Genomic DNA, 12,423 nt, shown 5'->3' with positions numbered 1-12,423 from the left:
AACTGTTACATACGTAGCTTTGATTCTGACGGTGAAATCTCTGCTGTTCACGTGGAAGAACTGTGTTAATTGTGTCAATTTCACCTCAAAACTGGGAAGAACTGCAAGATTAAAATATTTTCTTTGTCAAGTTCAAATTGCTATTTGTATTGCACATTTTGCAAAAACAATAAGGAAATGTCATGCAGGTACTGTACAGATAACAGGATGCTCACCATACTCTTTGACCTCAAATTCTGCAGAATATTTTTGCTGTGGGTTGCTGTGGAATTTTGCCACCACTTTCCACAGTCCAGAACTACACACACAAACACACAAATATTTTAATGATAAAAACTGAATAAAACTGAATGGTGAGAAGTAAAACTGAATTTATTCGAGAGCTACATTTTTAAAGGATAAAATACAGTTTCAAAGCAAATGAATTCATTTTCAAAATATAAAATTCAATTTCATTTTAGTGATGATCATTTTCAATCCAATACATTTAATTTCAAATTAGGCTAATTCAAATTCAGTTTTAAAAAGCATTTATTCAAGTTGCAATTCAGATTCAATCTGAGCAATTCAAATTCAAATTTAACTTATTCAAATTCAGTTTCTGATGGCACAAAGCTCTGCCCATACGTTTCATTCTATAATACTGGACTTATTTTTCTATGAAGGTTTGAACTTTGAGAGGTTTTAAATAAGAGAGAATAGTGTGAAAATGTTTTACAGCCTTAAAACATCTATAATAATTGTAAAAAATAAAGCTTGCTGGTGCAATGATTTCACCTATCGCTGGTTATTTTTAGTACGTAACTCCCACGGTAAACGAGAGACCATTGTAATACAATCAGCATTTTGTTTCTTGTATATTGTAAAGTTGTACCTTTTGATTTCTGTTAATATGATGTTATTCAAATGCATTTATGGGATTCAACTACATTTACAAAAAAAATGACAAAATGATTCTGTATTTTTACAGCAATTGGTGTCCCGGGCAGAGATGTTACGCGTTACTTCCCATCTCTGCCCGGGACTGTAATCCGATTGCTTTATTCAATTAACGAGTAACATAAGGGATTACTATTGTAAAAAATAGTAATTAGATTACTGTTACTTTCCCTAAGCACGCTGCGTTACTAAACCGTCATGATTTTGTTTGTGAGAGAGTCTCATGACAATGACCTAAGCGCATGCGACGTCCACTACAGCAACAGATCAACAATGGATAATATGGAGTACAGGAGAGAGCACGACCATGCAGCGTTTAAAGCGTGGACATACTTACATTACTTTAAGTTTTAGTCCGTAAAAATTGACAAAAACATTAGCGTCCGCTTAACACTCTGCATGAGAAGAAAACTGCTTTCTACAGTGAAAAGTTTAACTTCAAATCTGAGCAAGCACCTAGCAAGCCACCATGGCAATGTGAAATTCACAGAGAATTACTTAAGTCAGAAGTAGTTAGTATTTTTTTCACCTGATTAACATACTAAGTCACTGCTGTGTAAAAATAACAATTAAAATTAAATACTCACCTAACAGTTTCATCAAGATGGAAATTTCCAGAGTAGAGACCTAGATGTAGAGCGATTTGACCAAGTGGTAAAATTATGCCTTCAGGTGTCTGGATAAAATAAAATAAAAAACATTCAAGATGTTCATGTTATGGCTCATTGCATAATATTACTTTCAGTTCTGAACTTATAAAGAATAAAAAATTTACCACAAAGTTAATGGTAATGGAAGTATCAGTTTGGGTTTCTTCAGTCATCTCTACAGGCTCCATTTGGGTTGTGAGTGCAAACACCCTGAATAAAACTGATGGGAAGGCTTTGTTCAATGTGATGTATGCATTTTTGAAGGAATACACACACACACACACACACACACACACACACACACACACACACACACACACACACACACACACACACACACACACACAACCCCATTCAGGTATCTTAGTGAGGACCTTCATTGACATAATGGTTTCCCTAGCCCCTTACCCTAACCATTAAAAATGAATGCCTAACCCTTACCCTAAACCTAACCATAACCTAATTTTAACCATGACACTAAAACCACATTTTGAGCCTCAAAAATGCCTTTAAATGCCTTCAAATTTGTGAGGACCAGGTTGTGTGTCCTCACAAGTGACTGTTGATTCTCACAAGTATAGTAGAATGCAGATTTCGGTCCTCACAAAGATTGCTAGACAGGAACACACCCACCCACATATATATATATATATATATATATATATGTATGTGTATATGTATATGTATGTGTATATGTATGTGTATATATGTGTATATATATGTGTATATATATGTGTATATATATGTATATATATATATATGTATATATATAGAGAGAGAGAGAGCGAGAGAGCGATGGGAGTTTATTACAAAAATTCATCTAATTACAGGCTTTATCATTAGTTTATCTTGATTAATCGCATTTAATCGCACAAGAAAATTTGCCCAAAGCGCAAATGTTTTCTTTAATTTAAAAGGGTTTCAGATTCAGATATTGTAAACTCAAGCTCTTTTTATTTCTGGAAAGAAAAAAAAACATTTAAACTGCATTTTAATTCAATACAGAGGAAAAAATATCCCTGGCCAGAATTGGGCAGACTTAAAAATAAAGTGTTATTTTAAGTGCTTTTAAGTACATTGTCAAAATGGTATTGTCTTTAAATAATAATAATTAAAATTTCAACATAAAGTGCAGTTCTTCATCTTCCTGCTCTCCCCTTGCAAAACACTTTAAATCCTTAAAGTGTGGGTCAAGCACAGTAGCTATCTGGAGCCACTGATGGTTGAGTTTACATTACACATAGATCCTTTGTGCAGGCAGTCTTAAATTTCACCATGTAGTTTGGGTCATCATCGGAGATCTCCATGGTCTGAAGCAGGTGGCAGAAAGCAGGTGAAACCACTGAACATAAGACATATGTCTCACCTCCAGTCACAAACCTGTAGTAGATAGTTCAAGAAAGTAATTAATAATCTACACAATAACTGTCAACTATAGAGCTTAGAGTTAGAAAAGTTAAAAAATAGTTTTATTTACCTGCATGGCTGTTTGTCTAAAGCAGCAAAAACAGCCTCTTGATTCTTTAGTAGACGAGAAACCATATCAAGCTTTGAATTCCACCGTGTGGCTATTAGGATTGCAAGTATCCAGGGAGTGAGTGGGAAGCTCACTGCTGCTACATGGCCCTGGTTTGCCCTCATGGATGAGGTGTTAGGAAAGAGGCCTTCTACCAGGCCTCCATTCCTAATTGCCTCCATCAATTCAATTTTATTTGTATAGCGCGAAATCACAACAACAGTCGCCTCAAGGCGCTTTATATTCTAAGGTAGACACTACAATAATACATACAGAGAAAAACCCAACAATCAAATGACCCCCTATGAGCAAGCACTTTGGGACAGTGGGAAGGAAAAACTCCCTTTTAACAGGAAGAAACCTCCGGCAGAACCAGGCTCAGGGAGGGGCAGCCATCTGCTGCAACCGGTTGGGGTGAGAGAAGGAAGACAGGATAAAGACATGCTGTGGAAGAGAGACAGAGATTAATAACAAGTACGATTCATTGCAGAGAGGTCTATTAACACATAGTGAGTGAAAAAGGGTGACTAAAAAGGAAATGCTCAATGCAACATGGAAATCCCCCAGCAGTCTACACCTATTGCAGCATAACTAAGGTTTCAGGGTCACCTGATCCAGCCCTAACTATATGGATTAGCAAAAAGGAAAGTTTTAAGCCTAATCTTAAAAGTAGAAATAGTGTCTGTCTCCCTAATCCAAACTTGAAGCTGGTTCACAGAAGAGGGGCCTGAAAACTGAAGGCTCTGCCTCCCATTCTACTTTTAAATACTAACAACAAGTAAGCCTGCAGTGCGAGAGCAAAGTGCTCTAATAGGGTGATATGGTACTACAAGGTCATTAAGATAAGATGGGGCCTGATTATTTAAGACCTTGTATGTGATGAGCAGGATTTTTAATTTAAATCTGGATTTAACAGGAAGCCAATGAAGGGAAGCCAATACAGGAGAAATATGCTCTCTCTTTCTAGTCCCTGTCAGTACTCTTGCTGCAGCATTTTGGATTAACTGAAGGCTTTTCAGGGAGTTTTTAGACTTCCTGATAATAATGAATTACAGTAGTCCAGCCTGGAAGTAATAAATGCATGAACTAGTTTTTCAGCATCACTCTGAGACAGGATATTTCTAATTTTAGAGATGTTGCGGCAAATGGGACGAAAGCAGTCTTACATATTTGTTTAATATGTGCATTGAGGACATATCCTGGTCACAAATCACTCCAAGGTTCCTCACAGTGTTACTGGAGGCCAAGGTAATGCCATCCAGAGTAAGAATCTGGTTAGATACCATAATTCTAAGATTTTCAGGGCCGACTAAAATAACCTCAGTTTTTATCTGAATTAAGAAGCAGAAAGTTAGCGGCCATCCAGGCCTTTATGTCTTTAAGACATTCCCGCAGTTTAACTAATTGGTGTGTGTTATCTGGCTTCATAGATAGATAGATAGATAGATAGATAGATAGATAGATAGACAGATAGATAGATAGAGTTGGGTGTCATCTGCATAGCAGTGAAAATGTATACCGTGTCTTCTGATGATACTGCCTAAGGGAACCATGTATAATGTAAACAGAATTGGTGCTAGCACCGAACCCTGTGGAACACTATAACTGACCATAGTGTGTGAAGAGGACTCTCCATTTACATGAACAAATTGGAGTCTATTAGATAGATATGATACAAACCACTGCAGCGCAGTATCTGTAATACCTACAGCATGTTTTATTCGTGCTAACAGAATATTATGGTCAACAGTATCGAACGCTGCACTGAGGTCTAGCAGGACAAGCACAGAGACGAGTCCACTGTCAGAGGCCATAAGAAGATCATTTGTAACCTTCACTAAAGCTGTTTCTGTGCTGTGATGAGCTCTGAAACCTGACTGAAACTCTTCAAATAAGCCATTCCTCTGCAGATGATCTGTTAGCTGTTTGACAACTACTCTTTTTTGATATGAAAGGAAATTTGGAGATTGGCCTATAATTAGCCAAGACAGCTGGGTCTAGAGATGGCTTTTTAAGTAAAGGTTTAACTATTGCCAGCTTGAAGGCCTGTGGTACATAGCCGATCATTAGAGAAAGGTTGATCATATTTAAGATTGAAGCATTAATTAATGGCAGGACTTCTTTGAGCAGTTTTGTGGGAATAAGGTCTAAAAGACACGTTGATGGAAATGTTCAGACATCGAGGAGGACACTCCAGGGCCCAGTTCAGAAGTGGGCAACTAAGTGTTGGATGGGGAAGAGCAGGAGGATGAGGGCCAGGTGGAGCAAAGAAGGGAGAAAAGAAAGAAGGACAGGGATGATGAGTTGTTGGATTTAATCAGAGAGGACATGAGTTTGCAGAAGGAAATGGAGTAAAGAAGAACAGAGGAGGCAAGAGAGAGAATGAACAGACTGTTTGGTTTGTTTGAAAAACTTGTTGAAAAAAAAAAGATTAAATTTCTGTAAATAAAAATGTAAATGTTTTTACCTTTGTTTGCATTGTTTGTTTGTTTTTTACAAACTATGTACTACATACATTTTCTTAACACAATTAATTAAAAAGTCTGAAAAGAGTAACAATGGAAAAAAAATCGAATTATTAAGAATTATTATTACAGTCCAGGATTAAACTGAATGCCCCAGTAAGCACAGGCACTTTTATCCAGGCCTGATCTTTGACTGAGCAGCAAGTCTCGGGCAGTGCTGCTGAATCTGCTGGACCAGGGCCAGAGAGATGAAGGAGGTGCCACAAGTGAGACCTTGGTTTGTATTTCCAGCTAGTAAGTGGAGCATCATACAGGGTGATCTCCAGAAGGTCTAGGGATGCTCGTTTCCACTGTCCACCGCATCATCTGTCACTTGGGTTTACAGGGCTGATGTAACTGACGGCTGCCATGTCACTAAGATGTATTCAGAAAGATGCAAAAAAAGTGGTGCAAATAATCCTGTTAATAAACATATAACAAGTAATATTCTAGCACTTTAAAAATGCACTACTAAAAGAATACTTGCCTGTTAAAAACAATCGTAGTCCAGGAGTAGCTCCTCCAGGGCAGACACCTCAGCAGATAGCTGGTCCCACAGAGAGCACAACTGACTGCCTCCAAACCAGTCTCCCCCTCATCTTGCACATCATCCTCTGGGTCCACAACGTCACCAGCATCGAGGCAGATGTTGTACAGAACAGCACATGCTGTTATGACCTGAAACAGATGTTTTGTTTTTTAAATAAGGTGTTTATACATGTACATACACTAAAGTTCCCATTATGTCATTATAATTATGCAAAAACAACGGCACTATATTGTAATGACTTACATGTGGTACAAAGGTGTGGTGCACCTTCAGCGCTTGAAGGAAGATGGTTCCTGGTCTTCATCATTCCAAAAGCACGCTCTATAATAGAGCGCACCCTGGAATGATGAGAGTTGAAGCGCTGGGCTCCCACACCTTGAACTGGCCTCTTGTACAGAGTGACGAGGGGAAGTGGATGTTGGAGACATGGGTACCCTCCAGCTGCAAAGATGAAGTGCCCTGGAGGAGGGTAAATGGCCTGTCGGTACAGTGGGCTGTTGCGTAGCACCCTGGAGTCATGCACTGACCCAGTCCAGCCCACATACAGTATGTGTCGATGAAGCAGCCCTGATGGTCACAAACCACCTGCAGGAGTATGGAAGAGAACAATTTCCTGTTCCTGTAGCACAGACCATCAGGGCCGCTGGGAGGCTTGATGCAGACATGGCACCTTTCAAAAAGGCTCTGTGTCTTGCCAGCCCTGCAAACCCGTGAGACATAACATCTAGGTCTTCAGGAGTCCAAGGGAGGTGGATGACCTGATGGTGAATAGCCACCACCTCCTCTGTGACCCTCTGGACAATGCGTTGGAACTTGGTATAGTAAACACCCTGGAAACAACTCTGTAGGATGCTCCACTTACCAGCCAGAAAAGAAACACAAGGACCTCAGTTGTGGCACCCCAACGATTTGTCCGGCCCTGGTTACGGAGATTCAGCAGCACTTTCAGAGACTCCCTGCTGAGACGAAAATCAGGCCTAGTGTCCTTATTGTTAAAAAACCTGTCCAGGACTGGGACACTCAGTTTAATCCTGCAATACTGTGGTCCTGTCTGGTGATGGAAAATAACAGAAATTGTTTTATTTTTGTCATTATTATGAATGTTGCTGTTGTTCTTCTTTAAAAAACAGTTTTACGTTTATTTACATTTACGTTTATTTTAAACATTATTTTGATTATTATACTTAAGTCAAATGCACTGGTTCACTGTAAAAGATAAAAGAGCTAAATAAAATCACGTCTACATCAGTGTTTTATTTAGCTAGTAAACAGATTTGAAATACACACATCAACAATCTGAAGGGGAAAAAAATGACATGTATCGTACCTGAACTTGGTTATCTCTTAGTCGAAGGTAAAACAGTAGTTGCTGTAGCTCTTAGATTAACAAAGATCCATCATTTCACCGAGCGGTAAGGGTGGGGAGAAGTGGTAAGGGTGGGAACAGCTGGTGACGCAAATGTGAAGGCTAGACTGTCCCCATTCACAAGCCTTGCACTTCAGGTCTTCGAAGAACCCGGCCCACATAGACTGAGAAGACCGGGCCCTCCGAAGGATACGACCTAGGTTTTGGGACACAGCTTTTGTAGCTCCGATGTGTGCATCAGTCTAATCAGTATAATATGAAATCGAGCATTGACAAAAGTTCCCCTTTGCTTGGAATGCAAAGTGCGATTAAATGCGGTTTTTTAACACTTTTTTTTTTTCAAATTAATTAATTCTTTTTTTCCACCAGAATCACATTTTGTCTAGTAGACAAGACAAAATAGCTTTCTAATTTGTGAGAAGTAGTCATAGAAGTTCTTCAAGACTCTGTTTTTATCTCAAACTACAATACTACATTATCATGACATCACCAGTAACACACTGACTGAACTTTGCCTGATGTTCACTAAATGTTCCACATAAAATCTAGTGTGTACTAAAAATATATTTTCAGAGGGTAGAATTATCATGAGGACATGGTGGGTGTTGTGTTTCTCAGTCATGACGTAGCAGTGGACTTACCTCTGCTATTGGGTGTATAAAGGGTCTTGTCAGTCTGAATGAAGATGTAACCAGACTGGAAGGAAACCATGACGACTTTCTCCAGCAGACAGTCAGGGAACTGAGCTTGTAGATATACATACTGCTTCACACTGGGATCTTTATTGAAGTCTCCTGCAGGGATCTGAAACCATTATGAAGAGACATTTGTCTGAAGACATGGCATTTTCAGTGATGAAGAGACTGAACTCAAGATGTATTGTTTAAGGTTATTGTTGAGTTCAGTGATGTAGATAAATGGTTCTACTGATGTATAGACAGGAAGTAATAATTTTAGGACTCTAATAAGTTCTATAATGTTTTATAGGGTTTGAGGCATAGTTACACTAACCCTAGTGTTAGTCTCAGATCTTCCTGACTGATGCTAACAAATGCTAAATTTAGCCTCTGATTTGGGCTGCTACAGTAAAGACATATAGCTAGCTGACCAGCATAGGCTAATTTGCTAGTTAACAGACTACAGTGGTAAGATTATTGAAAGATTAGTTTCACCTCACCATATTTATTATTATTTCCATTTTGAAGCACATAGAAACATTTTTGTTAATGTTTGTACACAGACACATATTCCATGTCTTTGCGCTAACATTTGTTGAAAATGTGATTTATGTAATCCTGAGCAGGCCATTTCATATTTTTGTGACACTGTTGAGCTAATGTGATTAAATCATAACTATATCTTGATTAAAGTATAATATAAGCACAGTCCTGGTGTGCAGGGCTGTTAAATTCCTTATGGGGATGCTGCTGACATATTATAAATTGTTATGTCTATATCAAGCTTTTAGCCTAATAATAAGCAGAGATATTTGTGTGTCTTCCTTCAAAATTCATAGATTATGTGAAAAGTCGATCAACAGCTATCACTAAACGAAGCACTCTAAACCCTGCCACTGGAAAAATATCCCTTATTTCACCTGTGATCACATACTTTTGCTTTCCAGAGTTTAATGTTAAGACTGATTTTTTTTTCAAGGTATGTAGGCTATGTTACTTTAATTGTAATCTCCTTATAATGAAACTAAATGCTGTTATGTAAATGCAACTCTACATGTAATAATTACATGTAGAGCTCTAAATTTAATAATTACAATCCACAGCAGATCTGACCAAAACAAAAACTCTGTTCTTTTGTAATTTTTGTTCATTTTATTTTTAGCTTAAAAAAAAACTTTAGAACTTTGGAACGTTCACAGCCGAGTGTGAAGCAGTGGGAATGAGAATCAGCACCTCCAAATCTGAGGCCATGGTCCTCAGCCGGAAATGGTAGAGTGCCCACTCCGGGTCAGGGAGAGAAGTACTTGCCCCAAGTGGAAGAGTTTAAGTATCTCGGGGTCTTGTTCACAAGTGACGGGAAAAGGGAGCGAGAGATCGACGGACGGATTGGTGTGGCGGCCGCAGTGATACGGACACGGTACCAGTCTCTTGTGGTGAAGGGAGAGCTGAGTGTAAAAGTGAAGCTCTCAATTTACCGGTCGATCTACGTCCCTACCCTCACCTATGGTCACAAGCTGTGGGTAGTGACCGACAGAACAAGATCGCGGATACAGTTGGCAGAAATGGGCTTCCTCCGAAGGGTGGCTGGCCTCTCCCTTAGAGATAGGATAAGAAGTTTGGCCATCCGGGAAGGGCTCAGAGTAGAGCCGCTGCTCCTCCACATCACCAGGAAGCATCTGACAAGGATGCCTCCTGGGCGCCTCCTCGGTGAGGTGTTCTGGGCATGTCCCACTGGGAGAAAGCCCGGGGCAGACCCAGGACATGCTTGAGAGATTATATCTCTATATCTCCCGGCTGGCCTGGGAACGCCTTGGTGTTCCCCAGGACAAGCTGGAGGAGGTGGCTGGGGAGAGGGAGGTCTGGGCTTCTCTTGTTCTTGCAGGTCAAAAGCCAGGTGATCTCTCTCTCTTTGACACAGTACACATTCCACATTCAAAGTAAGCAAGTATTTTCTTACCTTTATTTTCCCAAACTGCTGGAAGTTATTTACTCTGCTAAGGGTCACAATTGTTTTTGCCATCAATTTGATTTTGTTTGGATGGTTCATCACATTGATATCAACCCTAAAATCTCCTCCAGTGCAGTCTTGACACTCCACAAAGATGTTTTCTGCGGCTCCCACCCGGAAAACATTGGGAGCAGACATCACTTTCCTGCAGAGCAGTGGTAATGGAGAAAGATGTTTAAAGTAGTAGTCTCTGTTAAAAAAGAGTGTGTGTGTGTGTGTGTGTGTGTGTGTGTGTGTGTGTGTGTGTGTGTGTGTGTGTGTGTGTGTGTGTGTGTGTGTGTGTGTGTGATGTATGAAGGCTTTAAGTACTTGTTAAGTATTTCCCAGCTGTTTTCCCTATGAGGCTTTAAACCACTAAATCTGTGATTTTTATGGTCCTGACGAAGTGGAAATAGCTAGTATACAGTAAGAAAATAAAATAAAGGAAACTACTTGTCTTTAATCATCTTGTAACATATTTGTGTTTTAGATGGGAATTTTCCTTCATAAGGTTGACAAGCACTGTCTTAATGCTTTTTTGCTAAAACTCACATTTAAAAAAATACTTTATATTTAAATGTTGCATCTTGAAATCAGTTTTTCAATTAACTCTTTGAATACCACCAATGACCACACTAGCGAGTTATATATTACAATGTTGTATTATTTCGTTTTCTTTTTTTGTTAATCCATTGTGGTTTAGTTAAGGTCTAGTTAATACGGCTTTGAAGATACACTTTTACAATGTTTGCACCTCTGCTCTTTCATGTAGTTCTTTACGATAATGAAAGTTCTGTTCCCTCCAGTTTATGACTGTTTGCTTTACAAAAAGCAGCAGTGACAGCATAGAGCTGACCTATTTAAACTAAAAATCTGTCCTGTAATTTTACTGGTAAATTCAGACTGGTTTTAAGCATTGTGCTGGACTTCAAACACAATGAGTGATGAATTGATTATCTTGATTAAGCTCCAGAACTAGGTCAGTTAATCTTTTCACCATGCCTCTGGAGTTTGTTTGTCTTGTCTGAGGTAATGTGCCATTGTGCAAACTGAACAAAGTTTAGTAAAGTTCTTGGCATCATTTTAAATACCAGATTACATTGACTTAGCTTACATTGGCTTCTCATTACACAAGATACAAATAAAATATAGTTAGCAATAAAGGTAGATTGACCAAGGTTTCATTAACATGTCCAATTTTTCTTAATTTACAAACCTTCAAATACCAACTATGAGCCCTTAAAGAATGTGAATCTATAAATGCAATAATATATAAACGCAAAAAGAAAATATAATCCAACATTTTACATGGATCCACAATAATCACACTGACCAAAACTGCTTTATTTTTCATGAATTAATTCGACCTCACTGGGAATGTGTAAAAGTACAGCAAGTCTACTTACAACGGAGCTCCATCAGCCACAGAAGTCAGGGAAGCAAAGGCCAGAGAGGCCAGTAGCAGCAGAGTCCTCCTCATTATCCTGATCCTTTTCTGCTACTAAAGTAAACTGTGGCCCTGCAGCAGTCTCCTCTAATCCACTAACATCCCTCCTCCTGCACTCTTACACACTTTTATCCATCATCTTCTCAAACACACACACAGACAGGATTTCCCAGGGGCAGTTGAGAAACAGTTTAGCCCTGATAATGATCTCTTCCCTGAAGAAACAGGTGAACTGTCACGGCCATCAAAACGGGTAGGACTCAAACACAGGACTCAAGTTAATTTACACAACAAAGTTCACAAGGGCTAAGGCAAAGGTTTCCTATCAGTGAAGTCCAGGCTCTGAACAGACAGGAAATTCCACAGTTTCTCACCTTCATAGAGTCTTTCACAGAAAGCATGATCTCTATCTCTCTCTCCCTCTCTCTCTCCAGTCTCCAGGCTTTTTCTGCACAACAGGTAAGTAACTCACAGGATGAAGGCAGAATCAAAACAAACAAGGGAGCCAGCTTCACTAACTGTTGTCAGTTCAACAATCCAGCACGACTGAATACAATCCACTGCAGTAGTAGCAAGAGAAGACAAGCTTGCAAACAGCTAAACTCATTACTAATTCATTAGTATTACCTCATTATTACTCATTACATAACTGAAGGGCAGGAAAACAGGAAATGTCTTGCCCCTGAAACACAGGGGCCACCAGTCTTCTGCATGAGTCATTCTTACACCCATCCAGTGCCCTCTGGTGCCAAAACAAATCAGAATATATCATTACAGCTAACATTAG

General features: G+C 39.2%; 1 protein-coding gene across 1 annotated transcript; it reads right to left on the bottom strand.

Annotated features, from left to right (window-relative positions):
* Positions 1 to 13: 13 nt before the first annotated feature.
* Positions 14 to 11,669, bottom strand: LOC134623397 (complement C3-like; the record flags this gene model as incomplete). The annotated part of the gene is made up of 7 exons (XM_063468555.1): positions 11,596 to 11,669; positions 10,160 to 10,355; positions 8,167 to 8,329; positions 1,715 to 1,809; positions 1,527 to 1,615; positions 216 to 298; positions 14 to 101 (listed from the first exon to the last, which is right to left on the bottom strand). Coding segments are annotated over exons 1-7 (788 nt in total), but the record flags the coding sequence as incomplete, so codon positions are not given.
* Between the last annotated feature and the right edge of the window lie 754 nt (positions 11,670 to 12,423).

The sequence above is a fragment of the Pelmatolapia mariae genome, unplaced genomic scaffold (genome assembly GCF_036321145.2).
Source record: "Pelmatolapia mariae isolate MD_Pm_ZW unplaced genomic scaffold, Pm_UMD_F_2 NODE_ptg000621l+_length_52679_cov_1, whole genome shotgun sequence".
NCBI classification, from domain to species: domain Eukaryota; kingdom Metazoa; phylum Chordata; class Actinopteri; order Cichliformes; family Cichlidae; genus Pelmatolapia; species Pelmatolapia mariae.
Note: the sequence above shows the minus strand (reverse complement) of the source record. Positions and strands in the feature narration are given on the sequence as shown.